This window comes from Jaculus jaculus, chromosome 13 (assembly GCF_020740685.1).
Source record: "Jaculus jaculus isolate mJacJac1 chromosome 13, mJacJac1.mat.Y.cur, whole genome shotgun sequence".
Classification (NCBI taxonomy): domain Eukaryota; kingdom Metazoa; phylum Chordata; class Mammalia; order Rodentia; family Dipodidae; genus Jaculus; species Jaculus jaculus.
In genome coordinates, this window is record NC_059114.1 from 36,898,291 (window position 1) to 36,917,753 (window position 19,463).

General features: G+C 38.4%; 1 protein-coding gene across 2 annotated transcripts in view; it reads right to left on the reverse strand.

The window, feature by feature from the left end:
* Stk32a (serine/threonine kinase 32A) overlaps positions 1-19,463 on the reverse strand; it is a 134,301-nt gene that overhangs the window by 66,004 nt on the left and 48,834 nt on the right. For both annotated transcript variants that reach the window (XM_045133129.1, XM_004664735.2), the window contains exons 4-5: positions 18,257-18,408; positions 2,106-2,279 (exon numbers count right to left, since the gene is read on the reverse strand). In XM_045133129.1, the coding sequence (XP_044989064.1) occupies positions 2,106-2,279; positions 18,257-18,408 (326 nt within the window). The remainder of the gene's footprint in view (positions 1-2,105; positions 2,280-18,256; positions 18,409-19,463) is intronic.

Consider the following 19,463-nt stretch of genomic DNA (forward strand, 5'->3'; position numbering starts at 1 on the left):
CCCCTCTCTCAAATAAATAATTTAAAATTAAAATTTTTTTTAAAAAGTTTTGGAGGGATTTCCCTTTGAGGTGCACTTATAGATCTAAACACAAAAAAGGGGATTCAGAACATCTTGATTTGTGGTGATGGAGAAAATGAAGTCTAAAAGAGGGCTTAAATTCAAAACAAAGGAGAAAGAAAGAGTTATGAGATTTGCTGAGGCCATGCTGGCCTCTCCTAGCAACTGTCTCCTTTCTAATTTAGGAAGTTTGGAGGGAGGATGAGTGAGTATGGATGTTCTGAGAGGGACTCCATTTAAAGGATCTCTACAGAAAAACTGTGAAGAACCACAAAACCGATGCTTCAAAATGGATTTCTAATTATTGACAAAACACCAGGTGTGTAAATTCCCTTCTGAGATCCTGCATGATTAACTGCTTTCCTTTCCAGCTATTTGTTGTCTGAAGATCATATTTCCAATACAAATGGACTCTTCAAATATGGAAAATTAAATAGCTACTTAAGGGCACTGGGTCAAGGCCAGAAGAGAAACAAGAGGTTGGTTCATAGTGTCTATAAATTGTGATGGTACATCTGAATCCACAGGCTTTGAACTAATCCAGGTAAACTACAGATAAATGTGTCAATGAAGCATTTTATCTGGCTGAATTTTTATTAAATGAACCAAAATTTTATTAAAGATGACAGTTGTGCTGATGTTTATGTAATGATGTGTAACTGGTACATATGCATACATATACAGATGTCTAATCTGCATATACCCATATGTACAACTAATGCAATGAGTACAACATGGCTTTCACTTTGGGGTAATAGAGATCTAGTCTTAAATCCTGATAATGCCAATTGTGAGCTGTTACCCTTGGAAAATGTTTCTCCCACTTTCTTCATCTGCATGAAAGGAATGCTATAACCAAATGTGGAGTCCATGTTGAGATTTGAGGATCTAATATAACAATGTATGTAAAGCAGCTTCCAGTGCCTAGCACATGGTAAGCCTCAAGGAAATGTAACTGATTTGATGGTAATTTTTGAGTAGGTTAGAAAAATAAAGTTAGGTGATAATTTCATGTTCACAAATCAGGGTTTTTTTCTAATATTTAGTACTGGTCTAAGTAGCTGCTCTGATCCCTTAGTCACAGGTTGTTTTAGAGAAAATGAGAGACTTTGCATATGAACTCATCATTAAAACTATCAATTCGGGCTGGAGAGATGGCTTAGCGGTTAAGCACTTGCCTGTGAAGCCTAAGGACCCCGGTTCGAGGCTCGGTTCCCCAGGTCCCACGTTAGCCAGATGCACAAGGGGGCGCACGCGTCTGGAGTTCGTTTGCAGAGGCTGGAAGCCCTGGCGCGCCCATTCTCTCTCTCTCCCTCTATCTGTCTTTCTCTCTGTGTCTGTCGCTCTCAAATAACTAAATAAATAATTCAAAAAAACTATCAATTCCTTTACAAATGGCAAATGCTAACTATTCCTCTCTTTTAACCATGTGAATTTTAGTCCTACTACAAATACTCAAAGCATGTAAGACATGCAGGATTTTTCTGTTTCTGCTCAAAAGAGGTATACTAGAGGTTCACTTGGTGCCAATGGCCTGATAGGAAGAAGTTAAACTCAAAATTTCTTCACAAAGAATGTTCTTTATTCCTGCCCTATCCCTCCCTCCATTGGCTTCTTCTACTTCTGTTTGGATTAATCCATTTAATATTTAAAATCCTACATACTACCTTTTGTCCTTTGTCTACATGAATTTAGAACCAAATACCAACAGTCATTAATTTTATTCTTGTCATCTTTCGGTGAACTTAGGAAAATTAAACTCTATATGCCCAATATTATCTTTCTTTCTCTCTTTTTTCTTTTTCTTTCCTTTTCTATGTTTCTTTCCTCCTTCTCTCTCTTTCTCCCCCTTTCTCTTTTATTCTCTTCTTTCCTCCATCCCTCCTTTCCTTTCTTAATTCCTGTATTTATTTTGACCTCAAGGGACTGCTTCTAAAATTAAATGAACATCAAATGCCATGTTGAGCATTTGTTGTATGTAGCATGTCACGGATAACCTCCTGTGAACTCAGCTCATGCTGTCTTCACAGACTTGCCTGACTGACCTGTGAATGATACGTTGGCTCTGCAGGTAGTCCAGAGCCAGGGCCAGTTCGCAGATGAAGAGCTTCACGGTGTCTTCCTGAAAGCGAACATTCTGCTGCAGGTGATAACGCAGGTCCCCACCAAGAAGAAGGTCCACCACCATGAACATGTCTTCCTCATCTTGGAAGGAGTACCTGGAACAATACACAAGTAAATATCAAGTACACTTAAAGGATAGAATCCCAGAGGCAAATGAGACATTACAGATCACAGTGCCTTTGCACTAAGAGCTCAGACTTTAGGAATTTGATTTGGGAATAAATGATCTCTCACAAATTCCTTAATCTGTAGTCTTCATGTTCCTCATGTATAAGATAGGAATATTATTTACTACATGGATCATAGTGAAAACTAAATAATGTGTGTATATTTGTTGTCATGTTTGACACATAGTTAACATAAAACTATAGCCTTAAATTACTACATAGCTCAGTAAATAATGATACCCTATCTATTTATTTATTCTTAACATCCTAGCCATACTGTTATGAGACCAATAAAATATGGATTAAAATATGAGTCCTCCTTGAATCTTCCTATATATTTTTCCATCTAAACAACTTCAGTACCCAACAACATTACAACAAATCATATTCCACATTAATAATAAGAAAAGTCATTACAGGATTGATACAGAAGTAAATGAATAGTACAAGCAAACAATTCATTCAGTCTAGAGCATGGGAGGACAGGGAAAGTACTTCACTTGGATGAAACTGGGGAGAAATTTGAAGTATAGATCTAATAACTGGTGACTAAAGTTCACATTTCCTGATATTTCTGTTGAGTAGTTTTCATGGGGCTGGCTCTGAAAAACATTGTGCAAGCTTTTCACAGGTGAAAAACCCATCGAATGATAGAGCCAAGGGCTCTCCAGGTGAATGTGTAAGGGAAAAATAACATGGACTCAAGCACAGACAAGGGAGAGTACCTCCTTTGAGTTGTTGGAACAATAGATATGATGAGAAAGCTGCAGACTAGGGAAGAAGGCTGAGGTCAGCTCTATGCCAGGAGCTTATGTATGGATCTGTAGACACTGGGGAGCCACTTATGGGTATTAAGCCAGCTGTATGATCAGTTTTCGTATTTCCACTTGAGGGAGCATGGAGCTGAGGATCAGGAGAGAATCGGAAACACAGATAGCTGAACTGGCCTCATTATGAACACAGATCCTCCGGAAATGCATTCCTACTGTGGTGATTCGATGACTATGCTCAAGGCACAGATATAATTTCTGTCACAATAAAGTTTCCTGTGTCAATACTGTTTTGATGTGTTTCTGATTATATAATGTCACTGAGATCATATTTTGAAGTCTTATTTGAATTAAGGAATTAAGTGCTTGAAAGCAGTACCCAGGGATGCATGACAATTCCCAGTGACAAATTCTTTGCTTATGTAATAATGGCAGAATATCAATGGTGGGACAACTGTACTTTGTACATCTTCCTCTTTGCTATCATCACTGTACTAAAGGAGCTGGAGGAGAAATGCAGACAAACAAGAAGAATGGCACATTCCATGAAGCATTAATCTGAGGAGCTTGCATTCTAATGAAGACTGGCAGTCCCTGATATTCACTGGTCTAATAAACAAAATTTTGTTTACTACTGAACACTGATTCACACAGAAGATGCCAGAAATTAAGCTCGTGGGGAATTAAGGTAGAAGTACAGGAAGTGCGTTGTAGAACATCAAGAAATACATGCTTGAGTATTATCTTTTAGGAAACTGTGCTCTTTATCTCAATAGAATGACTGCCATAGGTTTAATGAGCACCTGGCAAAAGTTGCTGTGTGCACACAATCGGATTTGCAAGTCTTCTAATGCACCAATACCAATTATAGTTGCTGTATTCTGCCAGTCTCACACTGAGCAGTGTTGGCTAGTTAACATGTAGTCATGCTTCAGATCTGTTGCTCCTCAGGTCAGCTAGTGTCACAGAAAGCACACTTGATGGGGAATGGGAGAAGACTTGGGCTGAGGCACAGATTGGGTAGGGAGGAGCAAGGGAGAGCTAGGTACCCAAAGAAGGAAAAACATGCATGACTAGAAGGCAAGGGAAACCTACTTAGGCTCCATTAGCCTATGGAGCAGACCCACTTTCACCTCTGCTCTTGCTGGTCGGGAAGCTGGTAAAAACAGAAGGTTCCTGTTACTGCACTAAGCTCGAAGTGTGGGTAGTGCTTTTATCAAATTCAGCCTGAACAAGCAAATGTGTTTTACTGAGACTTGAGTTAGGCAATTTTTATTCAAAGAACAAAGTGATAAAGATGCCAGTCATGACAAGTTAACAACAGTGTTCAAACATGCTCAGGATTGTTAATCAAAAAAGAGGGAAAAGCAACAAACAACATTCCTCCCTTGGCTGGCAGAAATATAAATTTAAGCCTGAAGACAAGTTTGACTGCTAAAAATCATCTTTCTTCTTCATCACATAAGATCTTAATTTCTCCATCTCAGATTTTTAACTCTCACAGAAAGGGAATATAAGCATTTTATTTTCCAGGACTATACCTATTAAAACAACATGTGGGCCTAACATAATTTTGAGATGTCTAGAATAGTCAAGTGCATATCATAATCTGATTTTTACAAATAAAAAGTAATAAATATCTTCCTTGTACCTCAACAGATTACATAGGGGCATTGTTGAATTTCTCTAATTTTTTTTTTAGTATGTCCTATCGTGACTTGTGTATTTTCAGTTGACTGTGATAAAAGTAATAAGTCATTTCCTAATGCATGTGAACTCTACATTTTGTTGGTGTTTGATGGAGATGTCTGGATAGACTGTTTTAGTAATGGTGCTGGAGTAATACATATTCACATATGAAAAAAAAAATGATCTAGGGGCTGGGGAGATGGTTCAATGGTTAAAAGTACTTGCTTGCAAATTGGTCAACCAGGGTCCAATTCCCAGCACCCATGTAAAGTTAGATGCAAAGTAGTGCATTTGTCTGGAGTTTGCACCAGAAAGAGACCCTGGAATTACCAGATGCATTCCTCCACATAGACATACGCAAATAAAAAAATTAATACAAACACAAAGTTAAAAAATCTAAATCATGGGTTAGAGATATGGATCAGCAGTTAAGGCACTTGCATATGAAGCCTAAGGACCTGAATTTGATTTCCCAGTACCCATGTGAAACCAAATGCACAAGGTAGCAAGTGTGTCTGGAGTCCATTTGCAGTGGTTAAAGGCTGTAGCATGCCTAGCTCTCTCTCTCTCTCTCCCTCTCTCTCTCTCTCTCTCTCTTTCTCTCCCTTCTTCCCTCCCTCTTTCTCTGTCTCACTCTACCTCAAATAAGTAAAATATTTTTCAAAATAATCTAAATCATGGGGCTGGAGAGATGGCTTAAGAGTTACGATGCTTGCATACAATCAAAGGACCAAGATTCCATTCCCTAGGACCCACATAAGCCAGATGCACAAAGTGGCACATGCGTCTGGAGTTTGTTTGCAGAGATCAGAGGTACTAACATATTCCCCCCGCCTCTCTCTCTCTTCCTTTCTTTGTCTTTCTTCCTCTTTCTCTCCCCCTGCCTCTTCCTCTCTTTCTCTCTCAAATAAATAAATAAACTATTTTAAAAACAATCAAGTCATGTATAATCATTAAGTAAAATAGATCCAAGATTTAAGTGTAAGTGAAAGAAAACATTAGAATAAAACAGGATAAAATTTTTGAGACCTTGGATTAGACAAAAGTGTCTGAGGTTCAATATTCAAAGCTTAGCATATTAGAAAGCTGACCACATATGAGTAAATTTATGTAAAATATATCTCAATGAAGTTGTTACTCAAAATTCATGTTGTATATTACAAGCCTCCTAAATCACCTAATACCAATGATGGAACATTTCTGAAGTTTAACAAAGATGCCTGTTGAAGAGTGTTTAAGGAACAACATTGCCCTATACAACTGTTAATTTATTTTTCTTCCTTAGACTAAATGAAGAATGCTCACAGCAGGCTTTTCACAGCTTAGGAAAAGCACTAGTGCTGATGAGGGACCCTGAGAGCTGCACAAGAGAGGTGAGGGTATGCTGACCCATTAGCTGGGGGCAAACAAACTTTTTAACATTTTTTTTAATTTTTTATTTATTTGAGAGCGACAGACACAGAGAGAAAGACAGATAGAGGGAGAGAGAGAATGGGCACGCCAGGGCTTCCAACCTCTGCAAATGAACTCCAGACGTGTGCCCCCCCTTGTGCATCTGTCTAACGTGGGACCTGGGGAACCGAGCCTCGAACCGGGGTCCATAGGCTTCACAGGCAAGTGCTTAACCACTAAGCCATATCTCCAGCCCACTTTTTAACATTTTTAACAGCAATGGCCCTACATATTTCTCTTCTTGTAACACAGTAATACTTTTCTAAGGTATAGATATATAATTTGGAATTCAATTTTAAAATATATAATTTCACTCAGTCCCTCATGACAATACAGAAAACCCAAGGTATGCAACAATCATACTTTAACAGCCTACACAAACCTGTTGATTTGCTATTGTTTTGTTTTAATTGAACCCCACATGTGCCAATATGCAGTTAGAAAAAAGTTGATGGTTTACATAACATTGGAAACAAGTAGAGGCAACAATATAAATTATCTTGCTGTAAGCTTAGAGAAAAGCCATTTATAATCTAAGTATGATTTAGATTGTCATGACTTATTAATTGAGGCATTTAAGCAAGAATATTTCCATAAAGTCTTGATGAGGACTAGGGAGGATATGAAAAAATGATTACTCACATGTGCTCTGGGTAGAAGGTATTTTGGTGAAACCTCTTTTGAGAACAATTTAGAACTACCTCTTTTCAAAACACATGGCTTTTGACCCTGTACTTTTATTGCAAGGACCTTCCACTATAAAAACACTTAAGAAATATACCAGAATGCAGTGACATAAAATGCAAAGCAGGACTTGGGAGTTAGCTCAGCTGTTAAAGTGTTTGCCTTGCAACCATGAGGACCTGACTTAAATCCCCAGAACACATACAAGGAAAAAATAAAATAAAAATAATCATGATAACCTGTAATCCCAGTGCTGGGGAGGCAGAGATAAGAGGATCCCTGAAGCTCTGGCAAGCTCCAGGTCCATGAGATACCCTGACTCTAAAAGGGTGTACATTAATCCTGAGGAACAGCCCCAAGATAGTCCTCTGGCCTCCACATGCACATACACATGTGCACCCTCAAACACATGAATGCATATACACAAAAACTGCAAAATTAGTTCCATGCTATCAACAAAGGTTCATACAACTTTAAATAGGTAGATCTATATTTTGATATGTATAAGCTGACTTCTAATACAGTAAATTTTTACTTATTTGAGAGAGAAAGGGCGAGGGACAGGTAGAAAAAGAGACAATGGGTGCACCCAGGCCTCCCATCACTGCAAATGAACTCCAGAAACACTTGCCACTTTGTGCATCTGGGTTTACATGGGTACTGGGGAATCAAACCTGGTCCTTCGGCTTTGCTGGCAGACACCTTAACTGCTGAGCCAGCTTTCTAGCAGTAAAAAATATGTATTTATTTTAAAAGGACATAAATATACAACACATCCACACATCTGCTGGTATATGTCAAAGTTTTCTGCAAACAGTAAAATGTGCTTAAGTGATGGGAATATTAGTTATTTTCATACTTTTACTATGTATTTTATAATATCTTCTACCTTACATTTTGAAAGACAAATGTGTATTAGGAAAATACATTCTTATACAAATATCTAATATATATTTCCTCACTGGGAAATGAGTTCACTGAGTCAGTATGTGTAATATGTGTAAATTGTAATATGCCTCCTTAGCACAGTAGGCAGTGTGTTAGTCTCATGATATGTGAAAATTATGTAAGCTAGTAATTTGCACCAAATGCCCAATCATGTGATATGAAAGTTGAAGTAAGGATTCTGGGAGTAGAAAAGAACAGGTGCTAGAGAGATGGCTTATCAGTTAAGGTGCTTGCTCGTGAAGCCTAAGGACTCATGTTCAACTCTCCAGGTCCCATGTAAGCCAGACACACAAGGTGATGCAAGCGTATAATGTCACACATGCACACAAGATGGCACATGTGTCTGAAGTTTAAGTGCGGTGGCTGAAGGCACTGGTGCACCATTTCTCTCTCACACTCTTGCTCTCACTCTCTCACATTTAAACAAAGGGCCAGACTGTGGGGCTTGCCTCAAAACAAAAACAAAAAGAAAAGGAGAACAAGGAGATGGAGGAAGAAAGAGGAGAGGAGAGTCAACAAAGACAAATGCTATGTGACACCTAGTACTTTGTATGGTAACTTTAATTAATCTTAATCCTAATCTTTGTAAGATAATTTTCATTAATTTTAAGGCAACCAGTGCAGTTCACATTTTTGTATTGTACAAGTGTTCCTTTCTTTAAAAAAAAAGAAATTTATTGGACTGTGGGACCTAAAAGTGGATCCAAACTAGTTGTCTTAAATAATATTTTTTAAAGTTGATTCCCTGACTGACACCTTTTGTATTCTAAGCCTTTTTACAAAAGTAACCAAATCATTTTGTTAAAACATTTGAACAGTCTGGGTTTTTGTAAACTGAATTGATGTCATGCACATTTACATATTTCACAACTCTGTACTTGGTGAAAATTGGTGATTATATCACAAGGCATACAAAAATTTGAGTACAATGGGCTGTTCATTTGGGGAAGGACAGAACTTCAGATGACACTGTGCATGGACAACATAAAGTTTGAGTAGATCTTTGGGGCAGTGGATAAATTAGATGTGAAAGAGTTAGCATATAGTCATTATAATGGCTGTTAACTAAAACTTCCTTTGAAGCAAGAAAAATCTTATATAAGTCTCAAGGACATAAAGGGGTGATCTGAGTATCTGCCTTTTATTCTGGAACTCCTGGCCAAATGTAAATGACATATTAATCTTCCATCTCCCCTCTGCACATCCACAGTACCAGATCTCTCCTTATGAGTGTTACAGGCAGCTAGTGATAGATGGATGCACTGTATAACACCATTACTTAATTTATTTATGTAGCCTGAATTCCTCACATGAGTGATTAACAGGAGAATTCTATGCCTTTCTCACCTCTGGCAAAAACCCCTGGCACATAGCCTGGTACATAACATGCCTTGTTTATTTGATAGCCATTACACAAATATGTATTTTGCCTATGTCCTTGCACAAGGTGTTCAGTATAGAGAAGAAAACAAAGGCCATGGTTTTTCTTTTCTTGAAGCCAGTTATCTATAAAAGATAACTACTTACACAAATAGTTACAAAGTTTGACCAGAACTGTGAAAGAGAAGCACAACGTATTATGAAAGAGGTTAACAAAATTGATAATATGGAATCATAAAATCCTCACAGAAACTAATGTTCATATTCATGTGCTTCAAGCCATAAACTAAAGCTTTAGTAAAATGTACAATTGGTGACTTTTGCATTAAAAATGCAAAAAAGGTGGCTAGAGAAATGGCTTAGCAGTTAAGCGCTTGCCTGTGAAGCCTAAGAACCCCGATTCGAGGCTTGATTCCCCAGGACCCACGTTAGCCAGTACACAAGGGAGTGCACGCATCTAGAGTTCGTCTGTACTGGCTGGAGGCCCTGGCGTGCCCATTCTCTCTCTCTCTCTATCTGCCTCTTTCTCTCTCTGTCTGTCACTCTCAACTAAGCAAATAAAAATAATAGGCAAAAAAATGCAAAAAAAGATGGTGTGTAATCTGCAAATCACATACAGATTGGAGACCTTTTTCCAGATGTTCTGATGTCACTGTTAATATTTCTGAAGTGCTGACCTTTATGGGGCAGACCTCTGAATATTTTGTAACCTCTCGATCATCTATACTGACCCTGGAGATATTATTTGTGAAGTCTCTCCAAGGGAAAATTCGGCTATTATTATTTTCTACCAAATCTCCTGAGATGGTTCCCTCAGAGAATAAAACAGCCATTAAACATGCAAAGGGGAATAACATCATCTTGTTCTTCATGTAAAAGAGAACGGAGAGACATTAGCTCAGATGTTAATGAGGACGATTAAATGAGACTCTTACAAATAAGTCTTATCAGGACTCCAGGAAAGAAAATAAAAGTGTGTTGAAAATTAATATGTGTGTTTTTTGTCAATCATAGACCATTTTAGAGAGAACTCGGTCTAAGCTGATGAGTCTGGGGCTTTGGTTGGGCTGGAAATGGCCCCTGTGGTTAAAAGTGTCTGGAAACGTGCTGAGGTACAGGTTGTTCTGAGTTACATTTGCTGATCTGTCTTTCTCTAGAGTAGAGAAATACAACATTCATTTGGTACAGTGGATTGTCCATCCCTTTGCCTCCCTGGCCAGAAAGGAAATTTTCTTCCCTTATTGACCAAGGTTAAGCTACAAAAATTAATTTATTTCATCATATCACAGAAATAATCTCATTTTTAAAAAGAAGTTATTTTTTAATGTGGTACACATTCATTTGAAAACTAATATAGGGCTGGAGAGATATTTTAGTGATTAATGTGCTTGCTTACAAAAGCTGAGGACCCAGGTTTGATTCCCCAGTACCTATATAAGCACAAGGTGGCACATACTTCTGGAGTTCTCTGCAGTGGCTGGAGGCCCTGGTGCATCCATTTTCTCTCTCTATGTATCCCCCCTCCTTCCTCCCTCCAATAAATAAATAAAATATTTTTAAAATTCTAAAAAAGCTAATATAATCTGGAATTGAAAGGACATTTCTTATTATCATTGATTATGTATACTATCTACAGCAAATATGTGAAATCATAACAGCAAAAATCCTTCCCCCATTATACTAGACAGAAGCTAGCATGCCCAGTACTATCGCTTTTGTACAAATATGTTCTCAGTATACATGCAATAACAGGGAAATAAAAGGCATGTAGATCAGAAGGGAAGAAATAAAGCTGTCATATGTAAATGACATAACTGCAAACATTGAAAAACTGTGGGATGACTAGTAGAATTCGTGAAAAACCTTAACATGGTCACTAGACATAAAGCATAAATTTTATTTTTATATATAAGAAATAGACTACTACAGTAAAACTTTGATACAAAATATCAAAATTATCAGATACTTGGGAATAAAAATATCTAAAGACAGATATAGTAGGCCTCTACACTAAGAACTACATTGAACCTGAAAGCACAGGGAAAAAGTAAAGGCTACCTAAATAGCCAAGGAAAAAATATCTAGGGTATGAATGGAAAGAGTTACCATCTTAATAGCATATCAGTTTCCATGAATTAATCTATAGTTTCAACATTACCCAATATAAATAATAACAACCTTAAAATACAAATTGAAAAGCTATTATAAAATTTTTAAGAAATTAAAAAGAGCCAATTATAGCCAATATAATCCTAAAATTACATTGCTGAGAATACAGTATAAAGCTAAGTAATTAGGACATTGTGATAAATATGCAGGGGTGAGAAATAAATGCACAGAAGAGTGGAGAAGGTCAATATGAAGAATAACTGGGTTAATAACTATGGGGGCATGACCTGTGTGCTTCTCCTCTGCTTTCCTGAACCTTCCTTTTCTATGAGGACTCAGAGCCTCTAGCCTCAGCCCTTACCTCCTACCTACTCTCTCTCCAAAGTCACTTCCTTTAAGTCCTTGAACTGCATCTGCAGGCCAACAGTTTACACATTTGGGTTTTGTTGGACTTTTTGGATGGAAACTTCAGAATCACTCATTATCTTTCTTGGATCACTGAGCAGCAGCTCAAAATGAACAGGACTAAGGTTTTCCTGATTTTCACCATAAATCTGCTGGAACTCAGATCTCAGTGAGCAAAGCTGGCATCCAGGTTGCTCAGGCCCATATTCCAGGAGTCATTGTTCATTTTCCTCTTTCTTTTAGCCAGGAATAGGCAATGTTTTCTGAGCAAGACCAACTGGATTCTCTCCCAAGACTTTGAATCTTGAGGGAGTGACTCAAGGTTAGGAAATGAGCTGACTCATCTCAGCCCAGACTGTCTCAAGTGCTTGTCCATCAGTCCCTGTGCTGGCTTCCTAGAACTGCCTTCATTATGGCCTTATGCAGGCTCCTTCAACTTCAGCTCCTCCTCTGTAAGTCATCCTACACAAGTCCAGTGAATTTCATCTCAGCTCAGTTTCTATTACCAAGGGAACTTTTCTAATATAGATAGGTAAGTAAATGAATCACTGTCTGCATTATGGCAACTTGGCTAGTTCCGTATCCCATATCCCATCAGTCTACCATTCTCTCATCAACTACATATGGTGCAATTACTGTGCACTGTGCACAACACCCAATAACACTGCTTCTCTCTACCATGCGCATTAGGGTCAAAGCCAAGGCCAAATCTTTCCTTGAAGACTTTCACAGAGCTGCACGCACTCAATAACCTCTCACTGCTCTCAATTCCAGCACAACTAGTAGTTGCTACTATTTTTGAAAAACATTTTCCCTGTCATGATGGTTGTTCATAAACCTAGTCACAAAAATTTCTCTGCCTGACCTACTGTGATACAATTTTGCTGTGATCCCAACTTTGCCATGATGTACCTCAGTGGTGGAACCTACTTCTCCAGTCCTTGCACATGACCCCATGACTCACTTTAGCCAGTATGACATTAGAAGATATGACACAGGCAAAAGCTGGAAAAGAGCTTCCTCATGAAGTGTGTCCCACCCTCATTCCTTTTGGGAAACCTTCTACCACCAGATGAAGACACCCCTATGACCAGATAGCAAGAGAGATGACAAGGCCAGCCCCATTCATGAGGAACTAGGCAGGGACTGGAGAGATGACTCAGTGGTTAAGGTGCCAGTCTGCAAAGACTAATGATTCAATTTTCCAGTAGCCACATAAAACTAGATGCACAAGGTGGTACTGGAGCTTATTTGCAATGGCCAGAGGCCCTGGCATGCTCATTCTCCCCTCCCCCCCGCCTCTTTCTCTTCTCTATCTCTATCTTTGACTGATTACAAATAAATAAAAAATTTCAAAAATAAAAACAAAGTAATAGGAAGATTATTTTTGACTATAACTCATACTTCATGCAGCTTCAGCTAAATCCTCCCAGACCAGAACTGCCTAGCCAGTCCACAGGGTTATAAGAAATAGATATACTTGGTGATAATGGCAGAGGCATCATTCCATTTTGGTAAGAGCCTTCATTCCTTTTGTTTTTTAAAAAAGTCATCACTTCTAAGCACCTTCTTTATAAGGAATTTTATGCCTACATTTCATTCATAGTAACCACTTCTGACATGATTATTGCTGTTATTCACAATTATAAATAAGAAAACCAAGAAAAAATATCTAGGCAGGATACTTGGCCCGATTTAGTTAGCAAATGGTTGAACAGTGATTCAAACTCAGGTCCCTGACACCCCAAAGCTAGCAAAGGATTGGAGTTGGCAGATTATACAGGGTTATGTGTGAGATGGTACAAAAGTGGCAGTGGTATGACAGGGAAAAAAGCAATTAACCATGAGCCAATAGCCTGGTCCTATCACTAACTTCCCTCATTCATTCACTCATTCAACAGGTATGTATTTGGATAGCTATTGCTGTGTGCTAGACACTGTTCAGAATGGGACAAAAAAGTCATATGAACGTCCTGTCTATCTGGATTATATTCTTGCAGTAGTGAAAGATAATAAACAAAACAAATTGTGCCACCTTACATATTTTGTAAGGGAGTCTCAAAAGACGTCTGCAAGGAATGGTGTAAAACAGAATTGGAAGTTCTGGCTTGGTAGTTCCTGTCTGTGTAACCAGGGATAATTTTTTGAACTCAGTGCTCCAGGATCTAGTATAAAATGAAACTACTAATCACACTAATGGCTGAGTGTGCCCAGGTGAATGAAGCCTGCAATGTGTGTAAAGCCAAAACAACAGGACTCCATTCTTGGGGTTGTTATTACTACTCAGACTGTGGATCTGAAGCCACATGAGGTCTCACAGTCGTGGCTCCATCAAGTGACAGGTGCTGAGTAGCAATGTTGGAGACAGCTTCCAGGGAACTGCTTATGGAGCTGTGTTCAGCAGTCTGATAGTACTTCTTGTCATGCCCTGTGTACATGTGCTCTTTCCCACTTAAAACAGATGATCTGCCTTCTAATTTACTGAAACTAATTTCTGTTCACAGGGCCAAGGGACCCAGGCAGCAGAGATGGGCCCCAGGAGGGGGTGTGCAGCTGCAGGTTTAATCTCAATTAACAAGAGCCACCTGGAGGGCTACTCTCCCCAAAGGATGAGTCTGTTTGCTTTCCGGCTGTGGGTTGCCAGGGTTTTTTTTAACGGCCCTGGGGGAGAGACTCACAGGAAGACTGTATTTACTTTTCCTGCCTTTTCCCTGTTTGGCAGCCTTCACTTGTTAGTGTCCTATATCTCAGGACTTTTCTTGAGTGGGGCAAGGTCCAGGGATGCTGGTAAGTTTGAACATTAATTAAATGTTCTTCCTTTAAGACCCTGCCTCGCACTGGTAAACCTTCCGTGAAATGCAGCACATTCTTTAATCTCTTCTTGCCTTCCTACAGTTCATATATTCATGTCCATTTAATTGACGCCAGTCTTTCCCTATTAGTGGTCACAGTGTGGAGAGCAGAGCTCTGTCCACTCCTGCTTATCACTGGGTCCTCATGCTATAGATCTTTTATTACTAGGCTTGTCAGATTTGATGAATGAAAATACACTATGCCCAGTTTAATTTGAAGTTTGATATATTAAATGCTGAATTTCCCTTAAAATGTGTTAATACGATGCTTGGTGCACAGGCTAGAAATTATTGGCTACTTATTTGTTTATTGGTTATTTATTTGACAAACAAAAACTTACACATTCGGCATTTAGCAACCCAAATGATAAGATCTCAGTAGTTCCATATATTCCTAAAGGAATGAATGGGGCAAATGTTGAAAAACAGAAAAATATATGCAAAAATATATTCTTTTTCTATAAAGCACACATGAACATGTGAGCAATGAATATTGCACAGGGGTAAGATTATTAGAGAAATTTCATTTTTCTGTGAGGTTATTTTTTTAATTTTCAAATTGATTGCAATAAACAGAAAAGTTGGCAAGTGTCATATATGTGGATATATTTACCCCTACACAAAAATCTGACATTCATATAAATCTTGTTTATAAGATTGTACTTTTTTTCTCAGTTTGAAAGTGGAATTTTCTGAACAAATCCCCAGAAATTTGGGGTATTTTAAGCATGGGTGAGAAAATTATTCAAATCAAGATGGAGATGCACAGAAACCTTACCCATAAAACAAATAAAATGTAGGCAGGAGTTTTAAATTATTGCTAATGTTTTAAGTTTAGAAAGACTTTATCAGGTTATAGATAGAACTTAAAGCATTTAAAAGAAGAAGAAATGAGAGAGTACAGAGTACTCCTGCCCAAGAGAAGACAAGAGTGGGGTAGAGCTCCAGTTTTAGAAATTGTACAATGCTTATTTTTTTTAAAAAATCAGCTCTTGAGGCCTTGGAGATGTCATAATAATCTAAAAGTTTATCTAGAACATAAATATCAATTAAATTACATATAATATTTTAAAAATTGTTTAATTTTAAGAATGAAGATGGAACATCATAACCGACTCTAGCAAAGAAAAAAATTGAAAATATTCCACCTACAACTCCCCATGATGCTTTTGGATTAAGCATCTTTCAAATTTGTCTTTGGACATCCACTCTGGCCCATTAGAGATGGATGAAAATATTCAGAATTTTGTACCTTCATGAAGCAAAAAAGAAAACCTAAAAAACATTTGCAAGGCCCCAAATGCCTCATTTCACCCACAGAAGAAACCCATGTTATAAATGGTAACCTTGTTTTCTAGCAATGTGACTCATTATTACACCTTAAGAAGCACTGACTGACAAGCACTGTACTGATTATGACAGTATTCACTAGGAAGAATTACTATGCTTTTGTGAAGATTTTTACATTAAGTACTGAAAGAGAAAATGATTTCTGCTAAAGCTTTCTTTTTTATTTTTTTCCCCCCAGGAATGCCTACTCCTGGTTTCTAGTCTTGAATGTGCTTCTAAAATCATGGTGTGTATGAGAAAGGTCCTCTCCCATATCAATGAAGTGTGCCCAATATTCTACCATGAGAGTCAATGTGAGAATGAGAACAGAAAAGATGTTATGGTACATACACCAGGCTGTCACCAGGTATACATGTGTAGAGAACAGACTGTTTTCTGGGAAGATGCTGTAGTAGACAGCCTCAGCTTGCTGAGATGAACTTCCATACAAGGCACAGTTATGGAGAAAGTAATGGCAAAAGAAGCTGGCCCACTTTCACAGATCCAAGCAGAGAGAGGAAAAAAAAGCCGCAAGATACACCAGTACCATAAGCAAGCACACTTAGGAACTCCAGACAAAGCTCAAGTGCTTTGCGTATCTTTTGACTGGAATTACAAATCTAGCCCCATGTCTTAGGGCAGGACCCTAAGATCTGCCCACAGCATCACCTCTTCCAGTAAGGTGGCTGCAGATCTAAATTAAAAACTTTAATAAAATCCTGAATATATTTGAGGGTCATCCATTCAAACTAACACAGATATAAAGTTTAAAAATGAAATTTCTAAGCATTTTTCAGATTCATGTGCCTGTATGTTCATCTGCTGAAGGCAGCTATACCCACCACAATACCACTAACATGCCACACTTATCTTTATTGTCTTTGGCTACATAGCAAGGATAGACAAAAGGGCAAATGCTACATATAGTCTTATGGAGACAACTTGGCCTTCAAAAGGGAAAATTAGTTTGCTGAATTTTTAAAGGAGGAAAGTATTACTCTTGTCCTAGGAAGGCTGTGAAGTGGCAGCACCTTGTCATTCCTAAGGTGGAGAGCTGCTGTGATCACTGGCAAACAAAGGACAGCCGCCTCATCATTTTAACATTGAAGTTACATGGCAGCATCTTGAACAGGCCACTTTGAAAACCTGACTAATAAATATACCAAGGCTGAGCCAAAATTAGACTTTAACCATGTCTGAGAAGTGCACAAACTATAATAGATCTATTTCCAAATCATGCAGAACAATTTTCTTTTCAACTGAGGCATAGAAGTACTGAGCAAATTGTCTATGAAATGAACTATATTAGTTAAAGAGGATTTGTGCTCTAGTTTCTCCAATAAGATCCCCCTAAGTACAGTGAAATTTCAATTATTTTCCATTTGCATTCTCTGGATAAAGACCTTTACTTTCTTCGCCCTTGTTGGCAAGTAAGAATTGCTTGGTATCCATATTTGAACAATAGTCATGTTGAATTAGCTTTAAGAACTGGCTCTTAACATAATGGATGCATTATGATGTAGAACAAAATGAGGGAAAAATATAAAGATCTCAGTGCATAAGGAAAGAACAGGGGTAATAGATATCTCAAACTTCCTGACATTTTCTAAGCTTTGGATTATGTTAATGGCTGAAGAACAGATCACAGCCAGTTAATGCCAGTTACTGACACAAGTTAGCCCCAGCTCTCCTGAGACCAACTGGATGAGAACAGCAACACCTGTCATTTATAGCAACAAGTATAGGTAGCTGCTAACAAAGTGAGCCTCAGAGAAATGAGTTATATTACCATTATCCTAGAGAACATGTTTTTTACTAATCTCAAAAATAAGCTTCATGCCAACAGGTGATACCATACTTTTCACCCAATTTCCTACTATTCACCCAATGTCTTCCCCATAATTCATTGAGAAAAATCTGTCTCATTAGTATGAGACATATGGAAACATTCCTTATTGGTCTATTTAAGTACAATGCTTTAACAATGACCTCAACAACAAGATTCCTGATGACTGAATGAAGGATTATTCATTAGTGACAATGAGAAAGAAAAAAAAATCACACTTTTGTAGAGTGCATGCCTACATTGTGCAAAGACCTGAGCTCAGTCTCTAGCATAGCACCCAACGAAAATGTTACTTCATCACAAAGCCAAAGAAAAGCAAAAACAATTAAGGAAAATCCTAATGAGGATTTTGTCAGTGCACACCAAGCAATCAAGATGTGTTTCTGTGTTTGTAGGTGGAGCTAGCAGCATTTCCATCCATGGTCTAGTCAAAGCACTTACCACAAGTTCACCAGGAAAGGATGTTCGAGCCCCTGCATAATCTGGAGCTCCTTGAAGACATTCCTCACTTCATTGCGCTCCACACACTTTTGTTTATTCATATACTTCATGGCATACATCTTCTTGGTATCATTCTTCTGAACGATGCAAACCTAATAATGAAACCCAATTGAGAAAGTGGTTAGGGAGATTACAAATTGTGGCTGTGAGCAACAAGGCAGGACATGTTTACTAGGAGAGCTTAGAGTCCTCATCACTTGCAAAGATTGATGTCAAAATTCCTACTTAGTTCAGAGCAAAGAGTTCATTTCCTTCTCCACATATTGGATTAGTAATTGGATCTCTACTTTCTTGAATTAGTTTGTCTTTGATTGCTTCTGGGAATTTTCAGACATTTATGCCTCCATGTCAGGATTCCTCCAAGAATAAATAGCATTCTTTTTAAAAAATATTTGATTTATTTATTTGAGAGAGCAAAAGTCAGAGAGAGAGAGAAAGAAGGGTGTGCCAGGGCCTCTAGCCAGTGCAAATGAACTCCAGATGCATGTACCACCTTGTGCATCTGGCTTGCCTGGGCCTGGTGAATAAAGCCTGGGTCCTTGGGCTTCACAGGCAAGTGTCTTAACCACTAGCCATCTCCCCAGCCCCAAATAGCATTGTTAACCCTGCTTGAAGGGGCTGGAATGGGCAGCACTCGCACACTGAGATGAGCAGCACTGTGCAAAGAGCTTCCACTCAGAGCCACAGATGGTAATGTGACAAGACGCCAAGCGCTGGGGAGCGTCAACTGCCATGCCTTTAGGGACCCATAGAATACCTGTTAAGTAAAATGAAACTCAATGTGAAACATCATGATACACTATCATAAAAGAGGTCTCTACTTAAAAACTAATAATCAAAATTGGAATACAGAAGTATCTTAGAATAAATCACACTATGTTTTTTTTTTTCTTTCTTTCTTTTTTTTGGTGGTTTTTCAAAGTAGGGTCTTGCTCTATCCCAGGCTGACCTGGAATTTGCTATGTAGTCTCACAGTGATCCTCCTACTTCTGCCTCCTGAAGCTGGGATTAAAGTCATGTGCCACACCTGTTTTTATTTGTGTGTGTGTGTGTGTGTGTGTGTGTGTGTGTGTGTGTGTACCAGGGGTTGTTTTGCCTCTGAAAACAGATGCCCATCTGGCTTTACACAAGTACAGGGGACTGAACC